The sequence below is a fragment of the Megalobrama amblycephala genome, linkage group LG13 (genome assembly GCF_018812025.1).
Source record: "Megalobrama amblycephala isolate DHTTF-2021 linkage group LG13, ASM1881202v1, whole genome shotgun sequence".
Taxonomy (NCBI): Eukaryota; Metazoa; Chordata; class Actinopteri; order Cypriniformes; family Xenocyprididae; genus Megalobrama; species Megalobrama amblycephala.
This window is the reverse complement of record NC_063056.1, coordinates 40,959,032-40,986,425: the sequence shown is the minus strand read 5'-3', so window position 1 is coordinate 40,986,425 and position 27,394 is coordinate 40,959,032. Positions and strand designations below refer to the sequence as shown.

Sequence of the window (27,394 nt, the reverse complement as noted above, 5' to 3'; positions counted from 1 at the left end):
AAGCAAAATATTCAACAAATATGGACATTCTTTTTTAATTTAAAAAAGTAGCAGTAGCACTTTGTTATTGCTTTCATTAATAAATCATAATCAAACATTATTGGGTAGACACATAATATGACCATCATTTTTTAATCAACATCAAGCTTTTAAGAAAGTAAACAGGCAAGCATTAAATAATGTTTGAAAATGACGCACTACATGTTTATGTACAACATGAACACATATCAGCCACAGGACAAAAAATATGCTTTGCATAATTCTATCAATTTATATAGCAAATAAAAAAAACACAAAGAATCATAAGCATAAAAAACAGATATGATTTAAGTGCTGGAAATTGTATAACAAGCGAGTTACTATGCCCTGGATAACGGTTTATGAGTGAATCTCCTGAAACATGTCAAGAATAGAACATTTTATATTCAGAAATAAAAAAAAATAATAATAATAATTATGTTTTGTTTAAAGAAAATTTTTTCCCCACATTATTTTCATGGCAATATATAAATATATATTATTACAAAGTGTGTTAAAAGTTTTGCAAGCATGTGTGTGTGTGTGTGTGTGTGTATATATATATATATATATATATATCATGTAAATAATTTTTAACAAACGATTTAGTGCAACTAAAAATACACCTGTGCAATTTAATTATGCATTAATTATGCATTACATAATAAAAGGGAAATATAATACATGTCCAATGGATACTCTGGTGAACACTATGAAATACAATATGTGTGCAGTAGTTTTTTTGTTTGTTTGTTTGTTGTTTTTTTTTGCACATCATGCATTTTGATTTATGGCACTGCATTATATGAGTTTCATTCTTGTGTGTTCATAATGAGAATCACCAATGAAAGTGATAATAATTACGCTCAAAACTAAACCATATTATATTAATGTGAATTGGGAAAAATAAGTCACAATGAAAAAAAATGATAACGATTCTAAAAAATTTCTAAAATAATCAAATATAATGGATTTGGGGGACATATTTTAGTGAGATTCACCCACATCTTTTCTCTCATTTTTTATGATATTTACACCTAATTTAAAAACACTAGCAGCATTTACACAAACGAACAGCTGAGAAATATGTACTAATGGAGAAAAGATGCAAAAATGTGTCGTCTGATTTGTGCTGGCATCACATGATAGCTGATGTGGATGATCATTGGTCGGCGTTTGTGACGTCTTCTGCGTTGTTGCGATGGATTGCAGTGTTTTGTTGTTTGGCGAACTCTGCATAGTATCCCTGTTTGGCCAGAAGTTGTTCATGGTTGCCCTCCTCGACCACTTCCCCTTCTCGGAGGAAGAGGATGTGATCTGCGTTCTCCACGCCGCTCAGTCTGTGAGTGATGAGCAGCACCGTGCAGCTCTTCAGGTCCTTCCGCAGAGCGCTGTAGACCTGAGAAGAAGAAGTGGATGAAGACTCAAGATCAGAGTAAAATCGTGCACCTAGGGTCGACCAATCACAACAGACTGAGCCATATGACCAATCAGAACAGAGGAGGTTCTCGGAAAGGAGGGGTTTAGAGAGACTGAATCTTCGAACTAACACTTTTTGCCTGTAACCACTTAGACCATAGATGGAAAAGACAATTTATAGCCCAAACAGGCAATTTACTATGGAAATAAATGTTTTTAATAAGCTTTTAAACAGTTATAGCGCCACCTATGGTCCGATCTCCATAAAAATTTTGCATGCTTGTTTAGAATCCTTTGTCGTTAAAAATTAAAAATTAAGTTTTAAATTTTCATTTAGGATTTACTGGTTTTTGAGTATATTTTGCAACGCCCATTTTTAAATAACCCTGTTATAGCTATCTAAAGGGTAAAGTTCAACTATTTTTGATAATTATTGACCTAGACAGTCCAGAGAATTGTGCTGCAGTGGTTTACGCAAAAGTAGGTTTTTTCGAATAATCTCCAATATTTAACAAATGTTTGATTGACAGTGGTGGTCCTAGAGGCAAAGTTGCTCAGAATGAGGAGATCTATCATATGGTGTGAATATTGTGCACATGCACGAAATATACAATCATTTACACACCTACAAAAACTCGATGGCGCCACCAGGTGGCCGATTTCATTAGAATTTCTCACAGGCCTCTAGAGCCGTGAGTCAATGAGTTTCCTTCCAATTGGCCTCCGTTAACCTTGTCCGATAGGTGCTCAAACTTCATTGGCCAGCAGCGGCCATGTTTTTCGCGATACACGAACATCCTCATAGACAATCGCGGCACCTTGGACCAAGACACCGCATGCCAGTTTTCAATTAAATTAGTATGATTGTTACAAAGTTATAGCCATTTTCATGTTTTTTTCATTTTATAGCGCCATCAAGTGGCCAGTCGGGGTGTCTTTTTCATGTGACCACAGACTGAGGCCATACACAGGTGTACCAAGTTTGGTGAAATTATCTCATTCTGTTCAAGAGTTATAGCCATTTTAGTAAAAGTGGCCACGCCCACTTTAAACGTTTTGGCGTCTTGTCGCGGACGTGAATCGAAATTTGGACTTTTTTGCGATAACTATTGACAGTCAGACTCCAGAGAATCTTTCTGCACTGGATTTGTTCTGATCAGGCAAAAAACCTAGGACTCATTCGCAAAAGTAGGTTTTTTCGAATAATCTCCAATATTTAACGAACGTTTCGATTGACAGCGGTGGTCCTAGAGGCAAAGTTGCTCAGAATGAGGAGATCTATCATATGGTGTGAATATTGTGCGCATGCACAAAAAATACAATCATTTACGCACCTAAAAAAATGTGATGGCACCACCCGGTGGCCGATTTCATTCAAATTTCTCACAGGCCTCCGTTAACCTTGTCCGATAGGTGCTCAAACTTCATTGGCCAACGGCGGCCATGTTTTTCAAGATACACGAACATCCTCATAGACAATCGCGGCACCTTGGACCAAGACACCGCATGCCAGTTTTCAATTAAATTAGTATGATTGTTACAAAGTTATAGCCATTTTCATGTTTTTTTCATTTTATAGCGCCATCAAGTGGCCAGTCGGGGTGTCTTTTTCATGTGACCACAGACTGAGGCCATACACAGGTGTACCAAGTTTGGTGAAATTATCTCATTCTGTTCAAGAGTTATAGCCATTTTAGTAAAAGTGGCCACGCCCACTTTAAACGTTTTGGTATCTTGTCGCGGACATGAATCAAAATTTGGACTTTTTTGCGATAACTATTGACAGTCAGACTCCAGAGAATCTTTCTGCACTGGATTTGTTCTGATCAGGCGAAAAACCTAGGACTCGTTCGCAAAACTAGTTTTTTTCGAATAATCTCCAATATTTAACGAACGTTTCGATTGACAGTGGTGGTCCTAGAGGCAAAGTTGCTCAGAATGAGGAGATCTATCATATGGTGTGAATATTGTGCACATGCACGAAATATACAATCATTTACACACCTACAAAAACTCGATGGCGCCACCAGGTGGCCGATTTCATTCAAATTTCTCACAGGCCTCTAGGGCCGTGAGTCAACGAGTTTCCTTCCAGTCGGCCTCCATTAACCTTGTCCATTAGGTGCTCAAAATTCATTGGCCAATGGCGGCCATGTTTTTCGAGATAAACGAACGTCCTCATAGACATTCGCGGCACCTTGGACCAAGACACCGCATGCCAGTTTTCAAGTCAATCAGACTGACTGCTGCATAGCTATGTTTTTTTCATTTTATAGTGCCATCAAGTGGCCAGTCAGGGTGTCTTTTTCATGTGACCACAGACTGAGGCCGTACACAGGTGTACCAAATTTGGTGAAATTATCTCATTCTGTTCAAGAGTTATAGCCATTTTAGTAAAAGTGGCCACGCCCACTTTAAACATTTTGGCGTCTTGACGCAGATGTGAATCGAAATTTGGACTTTTTTGTGATAATTGTTGACAATCAGACTCCAGAGAATCTTTCGACGGGCGACAAACCTAGGACTCATTCGCAAAAGGTTTTTCAAAAATATCCGAAAATTTGAGGTATGAGTAATATTGTACTTTTGATCGCTGTAGCGCCCCCGTCAGGCCAACTGGGGCGAGCTTTGGTGTAATTGTACTACCTGTGGGTACTACCATCCCTCAAAGTTTCAAGTCTCTACAACTTACGATTCGGTCTGCCGATTACTTTTAGTGCAGAACGCTGAATCTTGAAAATCCTAACAGGGTTTCAGCGTTACGCGCTTGAATGGCCGCGCTGCTCTTACGTAAAAATAAGGTGGATATGACATCAGTAGGCGTTCATCTTACCCTGTGTTCACTCTCTGTGTCCAGTGAGCTGGTAGCATCATCGAGCACTAGAATCTGCGGTTTCTGAATCAGAGCTCTAGCGATGGCGATACGCTGCTTCTGACCTCCGGAAACCTGACCGCCCTTCTCTCCAGCATCTGAGGAACACAAAACAACACGTCACTTTCTAAACCAACTTCCAGTACTATTAAAGGGGTCCATTTCTCACCCGACTCACCCGTGTCATATCCTTTAGGTAAATTAGAGATAAAGTCATCTGCATTGGCCAGCTTGGCAGCAGCTTGTATTTCTTCATCTGAGGCATTTTCTTTGCCATATTTGATGTTCTCCCGCACAGAGCGAGCAAACAGAACTGGCTCCTGCGCCACCACGCTAATCTGAGAGGGCGGAGATTAAACAAGGTCGGCAAACAAGGAATACCCTTTTATTTATATTAGTTTAGATGTGACTATTAGTATATAGTAGCAATGAACAGGATTACCTTCTCATGCAGATATTGGTCTTTGTAGCTCAACAGTGGCGTGTTGTCCAATAAAATCTCCCCATTTTGAGGCTGGTAAAATCTCTCCAGCAAACTCACAATAGAGGTTTTTCCAGAGCCTGATGGACCCACTAGAGCCGTGATCTGACCTGGCTTCAGCTCAAGAGAAACGTTCTGAAAGGACGAATAATACATTTTTTAATTAAACACACAGTAAGTGGCCAAAAGTGATGAAAAATTGACATCATCAATCTTTATTCAAATATTGTTAAAGATTTTGTAATCATATTGTGTAGTTGTGCTTAGAGTCGATTGTTTTATTTGTGATAATAACGCAATGTTACATGGCAAATTGTGCCGACATCATTTTTGGCCAGAAATTATGAACCCTTTCAAAAATGATAGAGAACCACTGAAATATTAATAACTGATTGTTTTGTTTTGATTTTTCCTGTCAGCTTTTTGTTTTTCTATGCATTTTTTTGTAGCTGTAGTTTGCCTTTTTTGCCAAATAATTTTGCCAGATAAATACCTTCACCAAGATTAGTGTTTTGTTCTTCCCTCATATTTAAAATATAAAAAAAATATATATATATTTTCCAAACTTGTAGGGTCATTAAAAATAAACATCCCCTCTGTTACTTTTGTATAAAAACTTGTTTCCACCAATGAAAAAAACTATTTAAAAGATAATTGCAACTTTATAACTTGCAATTCTGACTTTATATCATACAATTCTGACTATATAGCTCACAATTTTGACTTTATATCAAGCAGTTGTGACTTTATATCAAGCAATTGTGACTATATAGCTCACAATTTTGACTTTGTATCATGCAATTGTGACTATATAACTCACAATTTTGACTTTGTATCATGCAATTGTGACTATATAACTCACAATTTTGACTTTGTATCATGCAATTGTGACTATATAGCTCACAATTTTGACTTTATATCAAGCAATTGTGACTATATCAAGCAATTGTGACTTTATATCATGCAATTGTGACTATATAGCTCACAATTTTGACTTTGTATCATACAATTCTGACTATATAGCTCACAATTTTGACTTTATATCAAGCAATTGTGACTTTATATCATGCAATTGTGACTATATAGCTCACAATTTTGACTTTGTATCATACAATTCTGACTATATAGCTCACAATTTTGACTTTATATCAAGCAATTGTGACTTTATATCATGCAATTGTGACTATATAACTCACAATTTTGACTTTGTATCATGCAATTGTGACTATATAGCTCACAATTTTGACTTTATATCAAGCAATTGTGACTTTATATCAAGCAATTGTGACTTTATATCATGCAATTGTGACTATATAGCTCACAATTTTGACTTTGTATCATACAATTCTGACTATATAGCTCACAATTTTGACTTTATATCAAGCAATTGTGACTTTATATCATGCAATTGTGACTACATAGCTCACAATTTTGACTTTGTATCATGCAATTGTGACTATATAGCTCACAATTTTGACTTTGTATCATGCAATTGTGACTATATAACTCACAATTTTGACTTTGTATCATGCAATTGTGACTATATAGCTCACAATTTTGACTTTGTATCATACAATTCTGACTATATAGCTCACAATTTTGACTTTATATCAAGCAATTGTGACTTTATATCATGCAATTGTGACTATATAGCTCACAATTTTGACTTTATATCAAGCAATTGTGACTTTATATCATGCAATTGTGACTATATAGCTCACAATTTTGACTTTATATCAAGCAATTGTGACTTTATATCATGCAATTGTGACTATATAGCTCACAATTTTGACTTTGTATCATGCAATTGTGACTATATAACTCACAATTTTGACTTTGTATCATGCAATTGTGACTATATAACTCACAATTTTGACTTTGTATCATGCAATTGTGACTATATAGCTCACAATTTTGACTTTATATCAAGCAATTGTGACTTTATATCATGCAATTGTGACTATATAGCTCACAATTTTGACTTTGTATCATACAATTCTGACTATATAGCTCACAATTTTGACTTTATATCAAGCAATTGTGACTTTATATCATGCAATTGTGACTATATAGCTCACAATTTTGACTTTGTATCATACAATTCTGACTATATAGCTCACAATTTTGACTTTATATCAAGCAATTGTGACTTTATATCATGCAATTGTGACTATATAGCTCACAATTTTGACTTTGTATCATGCAATTGTGACTATATAACTCACAATTTTGACTTTGTATCATGCAATTGTGACTATATAGCTCACAATTTTGACTTTATATCAAGCAATTGTGACTTTATATCAAGCAATTGTGACTTTATATCATGCAATTGTGACTATATAGCTCACAATTTTGACTTTGTATCATACAATTCTGACTATATAGCTCACAATTTTGACTTTATATCAAGCAATTGTGACTTTATATCATGCAATTGTGACTATATAGCTCACAATTTTGACTTTGTATCATACAATTCTGACTATATAGCTCACAATTTTGACTTTATATCAAGCAATTGTGACTTTATATCATGCAATTGTGACTATATAGCTCACAATTTTGACTTTGTATCATGCAATTGTGACTATATAACTCACAATTTTGACTTTGTATCATGCAATTGTGACTATATAACTCACAATTTTGACTTTATATCAAGCAATTGTGACTTTATATCACACAATTCTAACTTTATATCATGCAATTGTGACTATATAACTCACAATTTTGACTTTGTATCATGCAATTGTGACTATATATCACACAATTGTGAAAATATAACTCGCAATTGTGACTTTATATCACAATTCTGACTTTATGCAATTGTGACTATATAAGTCACAATTCTGACTTTATATCATACTATTCTGACTTTATGCAACCGTGACTATATAACTAGGAATTGTGACTGTATAACTTGCAATTCTGACTTTATAACTCGCAATTGTGACTATATAACTCGCAATTTTGACTTTGTATCATGCAATTGTGACTATATATCATACAATATAATATAAAATATAATATAAAACATAATTCATTATTGCTTTCTTTTAATTTTGTGAAATATAATAGGAGCTTTTTCAACCCATACCTTCAGCACATTTGTGTCCGGTCGCTTTGGATAAGCAAAGGTGATATTTTCGAAGCGCACATGTCCTTTTAGAGTTCGAGGAGCGAGAGAGCCGTCTGGAGGAATTTCAGGCTTTCGGTCCACATACTCAAAGATCTTCTCTGAAGCACCGACCGCCTTCTTTACATGCGGCCAGTATGACATCAGCACCTGTGACAGAAGCGGCAGTGATTTAAAGGCACAAACTAGACTAGAAGAAAACATGAGTGCTGGTTTCTCATGCAAAAGTCAATGCTAGGCTGTTGTGAGTGGATGCAGGGCATTCCTGAAGTTAAATACTCAGTGTTAACGTTTGTTTAAATAGGATGCCTGTGGTCAAACAGACAGGATCTGAGGTATTACCTCCACAGCTGAAGTGAACTGAAGCTCATACAGCACAAAGGACACCAGATCACCGCTACTGACATCACTTCCTGTCACAAGCCGTCCTCCATAGTATAGTATACTGACTTTCAAAGCCAGACTGGACATCTGAAAAATGCACATTTGATTTCAAACACTGACTTTAGGATGCAATCTAAATGTAGTGTATATATACTTGCATACTGCTCTAATATGCAGAATAGCACACTATCATACTGCTCGTAATGCTGAGCACAGAATGCATTGAATAGGTTTGGGAAAATATGCAGTATACCAACAAAACTCACACTATTGGTCCAGGTTGAGGCAGCGTAAGCAGCAGCTTCCACTTTGTTCAGGGCGTATGTGCTCTCTAGGCACTTCTTGTACCTCTCGGTTTCTCCGTCCTCGTTAGCAAAGCTCCGGACTGTCTTCATGGAAGAGAACGTTTCCGTTGCAACATCATTGGCCTTCGCCAGAGATTCTTGCACTTGCACAGAAAGTTTCTGAGAGGGAAAAACATTATCACACATCAACACAAATGCACTTGATGAACTAGAGAAAAACACCAGCAAATATGAAGGTGTCATTGGAAACATCTGGAAAAATCACAACATTCAATTCAATTCAATTAACATTTATTTGTATAGCTCTTTTCACGATACATATCGTTTCAAAGCAGCTTTACAGAGAATGCACATCAACATTACAATTTAAAGAACGCAGTTAGCAAATAATGTAATAATTTAGGCAATTAATTTACAATCACTGTTAGCAGTTTAACTGAACATAGAAGCAATGAGCTCCTGGAAAAATGAATTACATATTAACAATAATTAGGATGTATAGAACATCCCAACAAAAGCTGCTTAATTTTATTTCAGTTTTTATTTTTTTGTGCATGATTTATTTACATTTAAGTCTTGAGGCAAAACAGGCAAAAACATTGATTTTATACTATTAATCAGTTTTTGTTGTTATATTTTCATTTTTCATTTGAAATTTAGTTAAAGTTTTGGTAATTTTTTTGTGTGATTTTGTCTTTTTTAATATATTTTATAATGTCTAAATAGTTTTTTATTAAATTGTATTATTATTTTAGTACATATGTTATTTATATTTTATTTTATTTTATTTCAGTTAACGTTTCTAACGTTTTTTATGGTTTTAGCTTCAAATTTAGTTTTAGTTAACTATAATAACCATGGTTCATGTATCATTCGTCTGATTTATATGCAATTCTGACTTTATATCATACAATTGTGAATATATCACACTATTTTAACTTTGTATCATGCAATTGTGACTATATAACTCACAATTTTGACTTTGTATCATGCAATTGTGACTATATAACTCACAATTGTGACTTTATATCTCGCAATTCTGACTTTATATCATACAATTGTGAATATATCACACTATTTTAACTTTGTATCATGCAATTGTGACTATATAACTCACAATTTTGACTTTGTATCATGCAATTGTGACTATATAACTCGCAATTGTGACTTTATATCACACAATTCTAACTTTATAACTCGCAATTCTGACTTTATATCATACAATTGTGACTATATAACACAATTTTAACTTTGTATCATGCAATTGTGACTTTATATCACACAATTCTGACTTTATATCATCCAATTGTGACTATATAACTCACAATTTTGACTTTGTATCATGCAATTGTGACTATATAACTCATAATTTTGACTGTATCATGCAATTGTGACTATATAACTCACAATTTTGACTTTGTATCATGCAATTGTGACTATATAACTCACAATTTTGACTTTGTATCATGCAATTGTGACTATATAACTCACAATTTTGACTTTGTATCATGCAATTGTGACTATATAACTCGCAATTGTGACTTTATATCTCACAATTCTGACTTTATAACTCGCAATTCTGACTTTATATCATACAATTGTGACTATATAACACAATTTTAACTTTGTATCATGCAATTGTGACTTTATATCACACAATTCTGACTTTATATCATCCAATTGTGACTATATAACTCACAATTTTGACTTTGTATCATGCAATTGTGACTATATAACTCACAATTTTGACTTTGTATCATGCAATTGTGACTATATAACTCACAATTTTGACTTTGTATCATGCAATTGTGACTATATAACTCACAATTTTGACTTTGTATCATGCAATTGTGACTATATAACTCACAATTTTGACTTTGTATCATGCAATTGTGACTATATAACTCACAATTTTGACTGTATCATGCAATTGTGACTATATAACACAATTTTGACTTTGTATCATGCAATTGTGACTATATAACTCACAATTGTGACTTTGTATCATGCAATTGTGACTATATAACTTGCAATACATGGTTCATGTAACATTCGTCTGATTTATATAAAATTTTACTCCTTAAAAACTTGCTGTTGATAGGAGTGATAAAAATATTATCCACTGTTCAAATTTCTGCTCTGGAAATGTATGCAATTTATCGGCTAAATTATGTCTGGAAATTATCGGCTAAACATGCAAGCAAGATTTCTAAACCGTTCTTGTCATTATGTTTCAAAGGCAGATAGATTTGGGTGTCATCTGCATAAAAATGAAACGACACTCCATGCCTCCTAAGATTAGGAAGCATGTATGGAGAAAACAAAGTTGGACCCAAAATAGAGCCTTGAGGCACACCACAGGTAAGAGCGGCTACGGATGAAACAGAGCGTCCAAAATTTAATTATATATATATATATATATATATATATATATATATATATATATATATATATATGTATATATAAATATATACATACATACGTACAATTTGGCATGTTTCATTGCATTACTATCACAAATAAAACAATCGACTCCAAACAACTTCCTAGGCCGGACATCACTTTTGGCCACTACATGACTTATATATGATAAAAGTAATATCGATGTTACCTGGTAGAACCGGCCGGAAAACTCTGGGATGATCCAGATGATGGGGAGGCCGAGTGCGGTGAAGACGGACAGTTTGGGGGAGAGCAGCAGCATGGAGCCGAACAGGAAGAAGACACGCATGAAGTACCACATGAGCAGGCTCAGCTTCTCACTCAGAGACTCGCTCATGGTGTTGGTGTCGGTGGTGATGCGAGATACGATTTCGCCTGAACAGGAAACCAGTAAAAGTGACAGCATGAGTTCAAGACAGTCAAGACAGAATGAGCAGCAACACTTTACTGTTCAAAAAGCAGCACTAAAGGAATATGTTTGCAGTTTTACCTGTGGAAGATTTATCGAAGAACGCAATGTCCTGTTTCAGCACGGACTGGAAGACGAGCGCTTGGATGGAGGTGTGTATTCGGCTCATGGTGATGTTGTAGATGAGGTCGCACACAAACTCACACACGGCGCTGGAGAAAATGAGTGGAAATAATGAGATGTGCATTTATCTTTAATGCATTTAAGGTGTTGTTTATCTCAAAAAACGTTCAAAAGTGCGGGGTTGGTAAGATTTTTTACCATTATAAATGTCTTTACTGTCACTTTTGATTGGTTTAATGTGTCCTTGCTGAGTAAAAGTCTCACTAAAGCCAGACTTTTGAACAGTAGTGTACAAGATTTGTCCTTTTAGTCTCACCTCATGATGGTCATCAGGGTCATGACGGTGATAGCATGGTTAAAGGCCTCAGGTTCATCTTCATTCATGATCCAGTCTGTCATTTTACCGGTGTAATGAGGAATCGCCATTTCACCTGTGGGACAACAATATGCATGTAAATTTGCATGTTCAATATTCATGGCTATATCTTACAGACAAAAAGATACAAGCTTTACCCACATTATTCTGTAATTAAACCATCAAAATGTCTCATCTCTACATCTAGAAGTTGCTGAAAAGTCCTTATTTATTGTGTTTGCAAACTTGATGCAATGATTTTGTGTGCTGAACAATTATCAGAGCAAACAAGAGCAAAGTGAAACTGAAGGTAACATTAGATCACATTTAACTTTCTTTCATTTGACAGACTATTTAAGTTTTAAATTACACTGTAGGCTAGACTTCAAGGTAATTATTTACAGATCATAAAGCCATAACAGGCACATCAGGACGATCCAGAGCCAAATACATTAATAAAACAATATTTACTCAAATATAATTTAAAAAAATAAATAAAATGGCATTATGTAATATTGCAATTCAAAATAACCCCTATTAATATATTTTATTATTTAAAAATTATTTAATTTTTAAAAATATATTTGTGTTGAAAACAGTTCTGCTTAAAATATCTAGAAACAGTGATACTTTTTTCAGGAATCTTTGATGAATAAAAAAGTTCAAAAGAAGAGCATTTATCTGAAAAATAAATGTTTTGTAACATAATACTGTAACTTTTGACCAATTTAATGCATCTTTACTGAATAAAAGTATTAATATCCTTCCTCCAAACTTTTGAACAGTAGTGTATTTCTAATCAGTTAATTAGAGAAAAAATTTATTGTACATATCAAGGAATAAACAATTAGTGAAAATAAAAAAAAAAAAAAAAAATAATAAATGCATTATGATTTGACTAGGCAATGGGTTATTAAAATATTTAAATTAAATTAAATTAAATTAAAATGTTAATTAAATAAAATAAATAATTAATAATAAAAATAGAAAAAAATTATTAAAATAAAAATAATAAAAATTGAATGATTTAAATCAACATCTAACAATACTGTAATATAGTAATAGCAACTAAATATTTTACAAATAATATTTTAATTTTATATTATATTAATTGCACAAGGATGATCATATTTGGGGATCATTTTTATTTGTGATAATAATAACGCTATGAAACATGCCAAATTGAGCTGACATAATTTTGGCAAGAAATTATGAACACATACAAAAACAAGAGAGGTATTAAGAAATATTGTAGTCAATGTTTGCTTTTTCTAATATACCTAATATAATCTAATATAATATATATTTTGTCATCTTTTTTTTACATAGTAAAATTAAACCTGTAGCTTTAATTACCCTTTTTTGCCAAATATTTTTGTCAGATAAATACCTTAACCAAGTTTAGTGTTTTGTTCTTCCCTCAAAATATAAAATATTGTCATATTTTGTTAAACGTTAAACACAAACATCCCCTCTGGACATCACTTTTGCACATTACTCCATGTATGACACAACACATAACCACATTTTTACCTAAGGAAGATATAACCACAAAGAAAAAGACGGCTGCAAAGCGTCCACCGAACGGCTTCATGTATCCCAGCAGCCTCTGCAGCGAAGCCTTGCCCTTCTTCTCTGTTTTCTGCTTTTTGGCTGTCGGAAGGATAGTGGGTATATGGCGCTTCCACACCAACAGAGACAAAGCCAACACCAAATACCCCTGCAGAAGCTGAAATACAATCAGATTTTAATACATGCACACGTCTCCAGTTTGCCATTTAAATGTATGAAAGCACATCTTACCCCTTGCCAGGTGTGCCAACCCCACACCAGCTCCACAGTAGACTTGCCACAAGCCCAGAGGAAGGAGATATACACCGGATAGAGGAGGCCGTGAACGACAGCCGTCTGCACCCCCTCGAATCCTCTCATCCACGCCGGGCTGCCGGAGTAGGCGAAGGAGACGAAGAGGAGGAGGATGATTCGGACCAGTCCACCAGCCCACAGCATGATGAAGGCGTTGCTGATGAGGGACAGCTGGATGGCACCGATGAACATCACTGCAAACACGTCCACACACAATGCCAACAGGGCGAAGAGAGGAACAGCCATCTTATCCTTCATCTCCTGCACTGCCAGACGAATACTAGGATGAAATCACAGATCAAATACACTTTAATGTTTATGATATCATCACATGTCATGGTGTACAAAGTAAAAGAAGGGCACATTTCAGTTTCACTTTCACTCTAAAATTAATTTTCATTTAAGCTCAATGAGATTTGCATACTTAATAGTGCGTTTACTAACTAAACAACTCGTTTTGAACATCAAAAAAGTAGAGAATTACTTAAAGATTGTGTATGTTTGAAGATTTCCCAGCAGTGAATTCACACGACATGTGTGTTATTGACAAGAAAGAAGGAAACACTACGTACCTTGTTAGCTGATAGTACTGAAACTGTTTAAAATGTCAAGAATCGATGTGTTTTAGTATCCCCGCCACATTTATTTAATATATTATAGTTTAAAATTAGTAACTAAACAAGAGCGATGAGAATGCTGTGACTGAAACCTCCATATAAGGATCAAATCTGAAACCGAAAGTGTGGCTGCAAGGAAAACCCCATTTGGGGTCAAAATAATGAATATTAATTACGCACGGTGACGTTGGCTACATAGCACTACCTCATTGGCTCTCAGTCGGACGTTGGTAAAGTGCTGGCCAATCAAGGAGGGCTTGTCTTAATAATATTCATAATGTTAGATTTCTCTAAAAGAGACACACTTACGTCGCCGGTTTAAGCGCTAAATTGGCGTATTTGATGTTTCATTTCGATGATTTGAGTGTCGCGTTTTAAGACGCAGTTACTGCGCGTGTCGAAACCACTGCATTCTCTTCTTCAGTTCCTTTGCGCAGCGCTGAACGTGATCACGTCTGTTACGTTAGCATACCCTAATTAATATTCATGAGTATTTAGTGCTATCCGTTTCTCTGCTCATGACTGCGACAATTTACAAATAATGTTTTTACACATTTATTTGACACATTATTCAATATATTTTACAAGTATAAGGATTATTATAGTTAACTAAACCTACAACCAAAGAAATCTTCATTACTTGAAATAAACGTTAACTGAAATAAAAATAAATATAAAAAAATGTAAACTTATTTTATTTCATCTAGTTTCTAAGTTTTAGATTAACCTGAGGTATTAAAATAATGTTTTTATTATTTTTATTATTAATTTTATTTTATTTTTTTTCACAGTAAGGTTGTCTTTTATAACGATTGTCTACATTTTATGCACTGTATAAAAACGTCTAAACAAACTCCTCAAATTAGCCCAGGTGAAAAACTACTATAGTAATTTATAGTAAATACTATAGTGTTTTTGATCCATACTATAGTAAAGTAATTGAATTAATTTGTTGTGTTAATTCTATAGTTGCTGTGGTAACATGACAACAATAGTAATATAAACAAATTACTTTACCCAATTCTGTACTAAGTTTTCTACAAATTGGGTATATTATATTACAATACACTACAGTTTTGAATGCTTATATCTCCTAAATGTGAATTTTGTCATTGTTTTAGAACACACCAGCTTATTAAGGCTAACATATTGATACTAAAAGCTAAAAAACGTAAAATTTGATTTCAGGGGGACTTTAAAATCCAGGAAAAACAGTAATGATGTGAAATATTATTACAATTTAACCTGTTAACTGTCACCCCCACTTTTTTATAGACATGAAAATGCACTATCCAAACTTAAATGAATTCAAGAATACTTTGGAATATAGACATATGGCTGATTATTGTAGAAGTGAAATAGCTTATGTAAGTAAAATAGAAAAAAAAAGTTATAGAAGTTTAAGTTTATGAAAATGTAAAAATATAATATTTTATATAAAATATAAAATATATATTTTACAAAAAAAGTTTTACTCGAAAACTATAAAAAAATCTGATCAAGTTGTGTTCAAAATTTCAGGTTGATATCTCAAAAAATGAGCTTTCAGTAAGATTTAGTTTGGGCGCAGTACCACACTTTCTCACTAGATGTCACCCAAGCTCCATTACTGACCATATAAGGGCGCCTCCATTTCCATATATGGTTTGAGTGATCTGAACCATATATTTCCATTATTTTCACCCAATTTATGAAGTAGACATCCTATATAGAAGCAGTATGGGAAGTTTGGCAGAATTTGATATGAATTCAGCCTCTAATAAACATAAAAACAATGTATGTTGGTTATAGATTGCCACCACAATCATAAATGTATTTTTTTTTTTTCTATTAAAAACATTCTCAGACCTTTTTTTCTCAAAAAAAATTGAAAGGATGTTATTTTTTGAACTCTTGGCATGAAAACAAACATGTTTCTTCAATGATTTTTCATGTTCATCGCTATTATGAGTATGAAAATATTCTTGTTGCAAATTGATAAATTACTGCTCCTCTGTAATTTATTTTCAGAATCAGTCACCAAATATGACAACTAGAGATTCTAAGCTTTCAAATGATATATAGTTTATCAAGATTAGTTTAGGTTTAGTATAGGATATTACTGTTTTAAATATGTAACGGCTGTTGGGTGGACCAGTAACATTTAACACCATTTTCTTCTGCTGAGAAAAGAAAGGCAAACATACAGGACTTTTAGCAGGCATATAAAAATGAGATATTATGTCTAGTTTGAACACAAGGAAGGGAAGCTATTTTGTGTGTGTGTGTGTGTGTTATTGTTCAATTGTCCTGTCAATATTCCTTCAACACAATTCATGCAACACAATAATTCATAAACAGTACTGTAGGTATAGGTCAAACTCATGTGTTAATGACCTTTCAGATTCACATACACACTCTTACACACACACACACTCGCTCCTATTCTTCTCCACACAGTGGCAGGAAGTCGTCCAGATATCCGCTGTGCTTCTGAAAAAGAATGAGGGACAAATTGAGGGCGGGAGCTGCTGAGGGTGTAGACATGAACGTTCACACACTTCACAGACTCTTTCTGGACTGATAACACTGACCAACCCGTCCAAGATCAGAAAGATCATCTTCAGATGAGAAGACACCAGGCCCTGTGGTTCAGACTAAGAAAAGAAAGTCCTGACTGAGTTGTGCCATGCACCTGACAGCCAGATTAACCTTCCTCTTCTGGGCGATCTGCAGATTATCTGAAGGTGAGTCAAATTCAGCTTCATGTGGATAAAACTGATGAACAGACAGACTCAGATGATCACATGATGTGATGATGGCTGATGTTCTAATGACCAACTTACTGTAGCAGCAAATGAGTGAGAGGAATGGTATATTTATTGGTCTGTTTCAAAAAGTTTTTTTGTTTACTTTTAGTATGGTGTAAACTTTAATATGGTGTCAGACACACATGGTAAATGTATTTTTTATCCAAAAAACAAAAATATATATAGGCTATATATATTTATAATAATATCTTGACTTAGAAGCTGGTTCTAGCCTATGGGAAAACTGACATCTTCACAATTAATTCAAATATTATTAAAAATATGTAAAAGATTTTGTAAGCATATTGCGTAGTTGTGTTTGGAGTCGATTGTTTTGTTGTTGTTGTTGTTGTTTGTGATAAAGCAATGATTTTTGGCCAGAAATTATGAACACATGCAAAAACAAGAGAGAACCAACGAAATATGAATAACTGATCAGTAACATAATCGATTATGTATTTCTGTGAGATTTTTGTTTTTCTTTGCATTTTTTTGCATAGTAAAATAAAACCTGTATCTGAAGTTTGCCTTTTTGCCAAATAATTTTGTCAGATAAATACCTTGAAGGGTTAGGTCACCCAAAAATGAAAATAATGTCATTAATTACTCACCCTCATGTCGTTCCACACCCGTAAGACCTTCATTCATCTTCAGAACACAAATTAAGATATTTTTGATGAAATACGATGAAATCTGTGAGGCCTGAGCAATGACATTTCCTCTCTCAAGATCCATTAATGTACTAAAAACATATTTAAATCAGTTCATGTGAGTACAGTGGTTCAATATTAATATTATAAAGCCACGAGAATATTTTTGGTGCGCCAAAAAAAGAGAATCATGATTCGGATCGCGTGTCAAACCGCCAAACTGCTGAAATCACGTGACTTTGGCGCTCCGAACAGCTGATTCGACACAAAAGATTCATAACGCTCTGAAGCTTCCTGAAGCAGTGTTTTGAAATCGGCCATCGGCCATTTTTGGTGCACCAAAAATATTCTTGTCGCTTTATAATATAATATTGAACCACTGTACTCACATGAACTGATTTAAATATGTTTTTAGTACATTAATGGATCTTGAGAGAGGAAATGTCATTGCTGGCTATGCAGGAGCCATCGGATTTCATCAAAAATATCTTAATTTGTGTTCTGAAGATGAACGAAGGTCTTACGGGTGTGGAATGACATGAGGGTGAGTAATTAATGACATTATTTAAATTTTTGGGTGAACTAACCCTTTAACGACTGCAGTTTTAAAGAGAAAGTACTCAGCAATGGTGTTGAATGATGAATTTGCGTATGTTTTTCTTAAAGACAATTAAAACACCACATAGACATGTAAACACCATTAAAAAACTTGATTTTCGCCACAGGGGGACTTATAATATTTCACAAATCTAAAATAGCCTATTTGTCTCATGTTTTGATGGTTCGATATATAGATAGATACACAGCAGTAGCCAAAATGCTACAGTAAATATATAAAATGAAAATATATAGGCTACAATGTAAAAGTTTTACAGAATTCTGTTCTATTGTTCAGCCATTATGGGTTGATTTTGCTTCACACACACACCTGTCAACTCTATTGTCAACTCTATTCGCTACAGTAATCCACTCCTATTCCACCCCATTTCCTGTTGCTGTTCATTCTGGAAACTTCCTGTTTGTGTCATGCCCCTAGTTTCCTGTTTCTCCTGGAATTCAGGTCAAAGATCCGCCCCCTCCAGTCAAATCTCCTTTAATAGCTCAAAAACATACTTAACATTGCATTATCTCGATGTTTTTAACCAAAACACTTGAGAACTAATTTTATAATTTAAATTTCAACTTCGTTATATGATGTAAATGCCTTGTGGGGATCAAAACTTTGTTTCTATGCAAATATGAACTGCTTCAGCATCAGAAATGTGCATCAATTCATCATATTAGAATGATTTCTGAAGGATCATGTGACTGAAGACTGGAGTAATGATGCTGAAAATTCAGCTTTGATCACTGGATATAAATTACATTTTACATCATATTCAAACTGAAAACAGATATTTTAAATTGTAAAAATATTTCAAATTTTTTACTGTATTTATTTTGATCAAATAAATGCAGTTTTGGTAAACAGAAGGGACTTATTTCAAAAACATTATACGCCAAGCTTTCAAACTCTATAGTGTTTTACAACATTATAATCATTCTATTTCTAAAAAGCCTCTCCTAGTGATCCATACATCAGCTGTACGGAAGGAAAAATATGCCAGGCCAAGTTTGGGAATGGAGAATGTGATAAGGAGTGCTCGAGCTCTGCCTGTCTGAAAGATGGATTTGACTGCCTCAAAGAAAAAGGCTCCTGCATGTAAGAAACATGCAAATATCACATAAAACAAAGTTACTTATAGAATGTCTACCATTAATTGTAATGCATATGAATATGTGTAAAACATTCAAATGTGTTCTTTCAGTTCAGGGCATATTCAATACTGCCGAAATCATTATGACAACGGCTACTGCGACCAGGGCTGCAACACCGCCCCCTGTGGGTGGGACGGCTCGGACTGCCACAAAAAGCAGTATCCCGTCTGGGCCAAAGGAAGCCTCATACTGCACACTAGGATTCCCTTCCAGAGGGGTCAGTTCCAGAACGGCTCTCTGTTATGGGCCTTAAGCACTGTCCTCCAGACCAGCGTCAAACTCAGAGGAATGGCTCCTCTCCAGCCCACCTCTGACCTTCTGACGATGGACACTCGACAGCTGGCGGAGCTGTACGCTCAAACACCATCCTACGACAGCAATGGGTAAGTAATGCTATATCTATAACTATGTGTGTGTAAGCATGGAGTTAACATGGAAAATGTGCCTTGCTTTAGTGGAGATTTCTTGTGAGAAAACACATAAACACATAAAATTACCTTTATAACCTCTAGATGGCAGCAGAGGACCACTCATTGGCTCATTCTACTTACTAATATAGGTCTTTTCACAGGTTTTGCTTTTGGATTTATATTTAGACATTATAAAATCACTATTATTAACATTTGCAATCATATTTTGGTGAAAGGTGGCACTATAACAGTTAAAAAGCTTTTTTAAAAAAAACATCTGCTTAAAGGCTAATTGCCGATAACTGCTGCTTAGAGCTATATTTGTATTTTATTTTTTATGTGAGTGTTATATTATTTATGTTAATCAAGGTTTTATGTACCAAGCATACTCAACAAGCAAATAACAAATAAACCTAAAAAATAATGTAAAAATAAATCATTTTGTTTTACACTGCAGCTATTTTTCACACTCTCTCTGAGCTCTCGAATTAGGCTGTTATTGCTGTTGTGTCTTGATTTTATTTTAGCATTTTATAGTCCATGTTGATCAAGGTTTGATGCATCCAAAATTCTCATAATATGAATCAAATATTTTTTACACAGCTATTTTCCACCAATCGAATTTGCTATTGTGCCTTAATTTTATTTTATTTTTTATAGTCCACGTTAATCAATGTTTTATGCACCAAAAATTCTCATAATATAAATCAATTATAATAAAACCTAAAAAATATACCTAAAAATAATGTAAAAATAAATAATTATGTTTTACACAGCTATTTTACACCAGCTCTCGAATTTGCTATTGTGCCTTAATTTTATTTTATTTTTTTATAGTCCATGTTAATCAATGTTTTATGCACCATAAATTCTCATAATATAAATCAATCATAATAAAACCTAAAATAAAAACCTAAAAATAATGTAAAAATAAATAATTATGTTTTACACAGCTATTTTCCAACCTCTCTCTGAGCTCTCGAATTAGGCTAATATTGCTATTGTGGTTTGATTTTATTATTTTTTTTATATTCCACATTAATCAATGTTTTATGCACCAAAATTTCTCATAATATAAATCAAATAAAACCTAAAAAATACACCTAAAAATAATGTAAAAATAAATCATTTAGTTTTACGCAGCTATTTTCCACCAGCTCTCGAATTTGTTATTGTGCCTTAATTTTATTTTATTTTAGTCCATGTTAATCAATGTTTAATGCACCAAAAATTCTCATAATATAAATCAATTATAATAAAATCTAAAAAATATACCTAAAAATAATGTAAAAATAAATAATTATGTTTTACACAGCTATTTTTAACCTCTCTCTGAGCTCTCGAATTAGGCTAATATTGCTATTGTGTTTTGATTTTATTATTTTTTTTAGATTCCAAATGAATCAATGTTTTATGAACCAAAAATTCTCATAATATAAATCAAATATTTTTTACACAGCTATTTTCCACCAATCGAATTTGCTATTGTGCCTTAATTTTATTTTATTTTTTATAGTCCATGTTAATCAATGTTTTATGCACCAAAAATTCTCATAATATAAATCAATTATAATAAAACCTAAAAAATATACCTAAAAATAATGTAAAAATAAATAATTATGTTTTACACAGCTATTTTACACCAGCTCTCGAATTTGCTATTGTGCCTTAATTTTATTTTATTTTTTATAGTCCATGTTAATCAATGTTTTATGCACCATAAATTCTCATAATATAAATCAATCATAATAAAACCTAAAATAAAAACCTGAAAATAATGTAAAAATAAATAATTATGTTTTACACAGCTATTTTCCAACCTCTCTCTGAGCTCTCGAATTAGGCTAATATTGCTATTGTGGTTTGATTTTATTATTTTTTTTATATTCCACATTAATCAATGTTTTATGCACCAAAATTTCTCATAATATAAATCAAATAAAACCTAAAAAATACACCTAAAAATAATGTAAAAATAAATCATTTAGTTTTACGCAGCTATTTTCCACCAGCTCTCGAATTTGTTATTGTGCCTTAATTTTATTTTATTTTAGTCCATGTTAATCAATGTTTAATGCACCAAAAATTCTCATAATATAAATCAATTATAATAAAATCTAAAAAATATACCTAAAAATAATGTAAAAATAAATAATTATGTTTTACACAGCTATTTTTAACCTCTCTCTGAGCTCTCGAATTAGGCTAATATTGCTATTGTGTTTTGATTTTATTATTTTTTTTAGATTCCAAATGAATCAATGTTTTATGAACCAAAATTCTCATAATATAAATCAAATATTTTTTACACAGCTATTTTCCACCAATCGAATTTGCTATTGTGCCTTAATTTTATTTTATTTTTTATAGTCCATGTTAATCAATGTTTTATGCACCAAAAATTCTCATAATATAAATCAATTATAATAAAACCTAAAAATATACCTAAAAATAATGTAAAAATAAATAATTATGTTTTACACAGCTATTTTACACCAGCTCTCGAATTTGCTATTGTGCCTTAATTTTATTTTATTTTTTTATAGTCCATGTTAATCAATGTTTTATGCACCATAAATTCTCATAATATAAATCAATCATAATAAAACCTAAAATAAAAACCTGAAAATAATGTAAAAATAAATAATTATGTTTTACACAGCTATTTTCCAACCTCTCTCTGAGCTCTCGAATTAGGCTAATATTGCTATTGTGGTTTGATTTTATTTTTTTTATATTCCACATTAATCAATGTTTTATGCACCAAAATTTCTCATAATATAAATCAAATAAAACCTAAAAAATACACCTAAAAATAATGTAAAAATAAATCATTTAGTTTTACGCAGCTATTTTCCACCAGCTCTCGAATTTGTTATTGTGCCTTAATTTTATTTTATTTTAGTCCATGTTAATCAACGTTTAATGCACCAAAAATTCTCATAATATAAATCAATTATAATAAAATCTAAAAAATATACCTAAAAATAATGTAAAAATAAATAATTATGTTTTACACAGCTATTTTTAACCTCTCTCTGAGCTCTCGAATTAGGCTAATATTGCTATTGTGTTTTGATTTTATTATTTTTTTTATATTCCAAATTAATCAATGTTTTATGCACCAAAAATTCTCATAATATAAATCAAATATAATAAAACCTAAAAAATACACCTAAAAATAATGTAAAAATAAGTAATTTAGTTTCACACAGCTATTTTACACCCTCTCTGAGCTCTTGAATCAGGCTATTGCTATTGTGTTTTAATTTTATTTTTTTTATATTCCACGTTAATCAACGTTTTATGCACCAAAAATTCTCATAATATAAATCAAATATAATAAAATCTAAAAAATACACCTAAAAATAATGTAAAAATAAATAATTATATTTTACTCACCTATTTTTCACCCTCTCTTAAATTAGGCTATTTTTGCTATTGTGCCTTTCACATAAATCTATCTAATTTAGGACACTTCACTGTTTGATTTTAAGGACTTTTTATTTTTCTTTGATATATGATTGTAGTGATATCATGCAGGTATTGCCTTCAATAATCAGTGGTCTGTTTGCCAGATCAAATTTGTGCTGACTGCATCTGTATTTTTGTACTACAGGTCAGTGTTATTCCTGCAGCTGGATAACAGAGCCTGCTCCCGTCTTCCCTCCACCTGTTTCCCGTATGCCGTCGAGGCCGGACACTTCCTGCGTGCCGTCCTGGCACTGAACCACGCCCCCTTTCCCATGATCCCAGAGATCCAGGCAGCTGTAATCAGTGTGCGTGGAGTTGACGAGGAAATAGGAGCCAGAGAGGAGGTGAAACTGCCGAACAAGGAACGCAGCAGTACGTTGAATCAACTCCACAGCAACTATGTAAATTTATCCACTAACCATTCAGAAACGTTTAAAAGTTGTAACTTCTTCCTGAGTCTCTCCATCAGTGTCGACTCCGGTTTGAACAATGTAAGGCTGAACACTGTCGTCATTTTGGCTGCGTGAGATTCTCCAGCTTTGTTGTTGTTGAGCTGTTAAAGCTCCGCCCTCTTCTGGAAAGGGGTGGGGAGCAGCAGCTCATTTGCATTTAAAGGGACACACACAAAAACGGCGTGTTTTTGCTCACACCCAAATAGGGTAAAATTTGGCAAGCTATAATAAATGATCTGTGGGGGATTTTGAGCTGAAACTTCACAGACACATTCTGGAGACACCAGAGACTTGAAAAGTGGCATAATAGATCCCCTTTAAGACATTTCTCCTTGTATAGAACATTTTTGGCATAAAGAGTTCCCTAGAGTTCTATATAGAACCCCATTGAAACTTTTCTTCTAAGAGCGTAACTGCAAAAAATATGAGTTTCAGAGAAGTTAGTTCTATTATTAAGGTGTTTTTCTTGTATTTACGAGCATCATTTACATGCTCAATCTCATGTTTCACTTCCTGAAGCCTCTCCTGCCTGGATGTGGCCAGTGGTCGGCGTGGCGACTGGACTCGGTGTGGCGCTCGTCGTGATCGTCCCGGTGGTGTTGATGTGGTTAAAGAGAAGACGACAGCGGCGGGAGGGAGGCGAGCGAGTGCGTCACAGGTCCACCGTCACCGACAGCAATAATGGCAGCAAGGCCTGGACCCGCCGCTCTGAGGAGAAAAGAAGCCGATCGGGAAGAGATAAAGATAGAAATGGGATGAAGAAAAACAAGAAAGGAAAGGAATCAGGAAAAAGACGTAAGGAGCCCCTCGGCGAGGATGCTATCCGTATGCGGTGAGTCTGATGTTCAAAGTGTCTTTGAAGAGTTTCACACTGTGAGGAGGAAACGCCGCTGATGGGGACGATTGTCCGTGTGCTTTATGCTGATTTTAGGCCCCTGAGGAAGGAACTAGACATTGGAAGTGACACCGACGTGACCCAGAGCTCCATGGAGGACATCAATAAGACGATCTGTGACCACAGATCACCTGACCAAAAACACTTCCAACAGCCACGCATGCTGGGTGAGGATGAGGAGGAACTGACCGCTTCCACTCCACATACTTCTATTTATTTGGATGATATAGTTATGTATTTACTCTACAATTGAGGGGGGAAAATTCTAAACAGCAAAGTAAATATATATATATATATATATATATGTTGTTTTTACTGTAATCTTCTGAAACATCAGCCTATATATATATATAAAAGTATTAAAATTAAAAAATAAACCTAAATAGCAATATTTAAAATACTGAAAATATAAATATAAAAATAAAAAAAGAAAAGAAAAAAGGTAAAAATAAAAATAAAATTCAAAATATTAATAAATACTATAATAGTACATAATAATAATACTAAAATAACGCTGCATTAATCACATATATTGTATTTTACTTTAAATCTTTTCAACCTGAAAATATATTTGAATGTTTTAGTAATGTATATATATATATATATATGGGCAAAAAATTTAATGCAAACAAATTACTGAAGCATGTGAAATTGCATAAGTTTACATATACATATATATATATATATATGTGTGTGATTAATGCAGCGTTATTTTAGTATTATTATATACTATTATAGTGTTTATTAATATTTTGTATTAGCTTTTATTTTTATATTTTCAGTATTTTTATTTTTATTTTAGTACATTAACAAACTTATTTTAGCTACATTTATATATTTTAACACATATTCTGAATTAATGTTTATAAACATTATAAACAGTTATATTAACATTTATATTTTATTTTATCTTTATTTTAATTAACAAAAATTCTAATACTTTTGGTATATATATATATATATATATATATATATATATATATATATATATATATATATATACCAATATATACCAATATATATATATATATTTTTTTTTTTTTTTTTTTTAAGTTAAGTTAATGTACTAAAATTAAAATAAAAACAAATTTAAATAGCAATATATTAAAAAAGAAACTAATAAAAGTGACAAATCACATAACAAAATTACTAAAACTAAAAACAAAGTAAAAAATATAAAATCAAAAGCTAGTTCAAAATATTAATAAATAAATACTTTTTTAAATATTAATAAATACTTTCTTTATATATATATATATATATATATATATATAGTTTCTTTTTTACATATATATATATATAAAATTATTTTAAGTTAATGTACTAAAATTAAAATAAAAACTAATTTAAATAGAAATATATTAAAAAGAAACTAATAAAAATGACAAATCACATAACAAAATTACTAAAACTAAAAACAAAGTAAAAAATATAAAATCAAAAGCTAGTTCAAAATATTAATATTAAATTATTTTAAGTTAATGTACTAAAATTAAAATAAAAACTAATTTAAATAGAAATATATTAAAAAGAAACTAATAAAAATGACAAATCACATAAAATTACTAAAACTAAAAACAAAGTAAAAAATATAAAATCAAAAGCTAGTTCAAAATATTAATATTAAATTATTTTAAGTTAATGTACTAAAATTAAAATAAAAACTAATTTAAATAGAAATATATTAAAAAGAAACTAATAAAAATGACAAATCACATAAGAAAATTACTAAAACTAAAAACAAAGTAAAAAATATAAAATGAAAAGCTAGTTCAAAATATTAATAAGTACTAAAGCATTTCAAATTATGCAAAATATAGATAAAAAGTATGCATTATTATTATAATTTTTTATTATTATTTTTTAATGCACCTTTCTCTCTTAATTTTGCTCTAATGTATAGTTTCTTTCTTTTTTGTATTTATATGTTTCTGTGAAGCACTTTGAGATGTAACTTTTAACGGTGCTATATAAAATAAAGTTTATTATTAAAATGTCACATAGAAATTTGAGTGATGATTCAAGCTAGAAAGACTAATTGAAACAAACTTGTAATTTTCACTAGGTTTACGTCTCAAACACAGCCTTTGAGTAATCATTTACATCTAAACAATATTTGCAAAATGTATTCAATGTACCATGAAAAGGGGAAGTGCTAACTCTAATCTTGAACACTATGTAGGACAGATAGCAGGAGAATTGGGACACAGACACTGTACTTCAACTCAACTGCATTTCTCTGTAATTCTCACTCTTTTAGCTCCACCTAGAGGATGGGAAAGGAACGCTGTTCCTACACCTCAAAGACCACCAAGAAATGTGAGTCTCCTTGATTTCCGCATGCATTTGAAATCATCAGTCTGTAGATCTGACCCTCTCTGCTGTCCTCTCTCAGACCGCTCCGGTGCAGTGGTGCGGTCCAGACGGCTCGGTCGTGCTGATCCGTGCTGTCAGAAGCGGGCTCGACCGAGTGGTTCTGGAGCTCCTGAGAGCCGGAGTGCCGGTCAATAACACGGACCACACGGGTACGAGCATC

At 32.8% G+C, this 27,394-nt stretch overlaps 2 protein-coding genes across 4 annotated transcripts in view; one reads left to right on the top strand and one right to left on the bottom strand.

Annotated features, from left to right (window-relative positions):
• Positions 1-116: 116 nt before the first annotated feature.
• Positions 117-14,758, bottom strand: tap1 (transporter 1, ATP-binding cassette, sub-family B (MDR/TAP)). Of its 3 annotated transcripts, none has more exons than XM_048153376.1 (13): positions 14,740-14,758; positions 13,751-14,093; positions 13,481-13,676; positions 11,909-12,023; positions 11,551-11,681; positions 11,230-11,435; positions 8,580-8,777; positions 8,272-8,400; positions 7,891-8,079; positions 4,752-4,925; positions 4,488-4,647; positions 4,271-4,407; positions 117-1,417 (listed from the first exon to the last, which is right to left on the bottom strand). In XM_048153376.1, the coding sequence occupies exons 2-13, from the start codon at positions 14,069-14,071 to the stop codon at positions 1,181-1,183; spliced, it is 2,193 nt and encodes a 730-aa protein (XP_048009333.1). In that variant the 5' UTR covers positions 14,072-14,093; positions 14,740-14,758; the 3' UTR covers positions 117-1,180. The 3 variants fall into 3 exon arrangements, with proteins under 3 accessions (XP_048009333.1, XP_048009334.1, XP_048009332.1); XM_048153377.1 differs by lacking the exon at positions 14,740-14,758 and adding an exon at positions 14,386-14,592 and having other exon boundaries at positions 13,751-14,079; XM_048153375.1 differs by lacking the exon at positions 14,740-14,758 and adding an exon at positions 14,386-14,590.
• Positions 14,759-16,773: 2,015 nt separating this feature from the next.
• Positions 16,774-27,394, top strand: part of notchl (notch receptor, like) — a 15,954-nt gene continuing 5,333 nt past the window's right edge. The window contains exons 1-8 of the mRNA XM_048153689.1: positions 16,774-17,156; positions 19,427-19,571; positions 19,678-20,010; positions 23,657-23,883; positions 24,483-24,795; positions 24,895-25,025; positions 27,119-27,177; positions 27,254-27,383. Coding sequence (XP_048009646.1) covers positions 17,099-17,156; positions 19,427-19,571; positions 19,678-20,010; positions 23,657-23,883; positions 24,483-24,795; positions 24,895-25,025; positions 27,119-27,177; positions 27,254-27,383 — 1,396 coding nt within the window. The 5' untranslated portion in view covers positions 16,774-17,098. The remainder of the gene's footprint in view (positions 17,157-19,426; positions 19,572-19,677; positions 20,011-23,656; positions 23,884-24,482; positions 24,796-24,894; positions 25,026-27,118; positions 27,178-27,253; positions 27,384-27,394) is intronic.

What these genes read in the sequence shown, in the direction of transcription:
- tap1 (XM_048153376.1), bottom strand. Translation starts at nt 14,071, where the DNA reads ATGAAGGATAAGATGGCTGTTCCTCTCTTCGCCCTGTTGGCATTGTGT. An exon ending in GTTGGCACACCTGGCAAGGG is followed by an intron (nt 13,677 to 13,750) that starts GTAAGATGTGCT and finishes ATTGTATTTCAG; the next exon opens with CTTCTGCAGGGGTATTTGGT. An exon ending in CTTCGATAAATCTTCCACAG is followed by an intron (nt 11,436 to 11,550) that starts GTAAAACTGCAA and finishes TTTCCTGTTCAG; the next exon opens with GCGAAATCGTATCTCGCATC.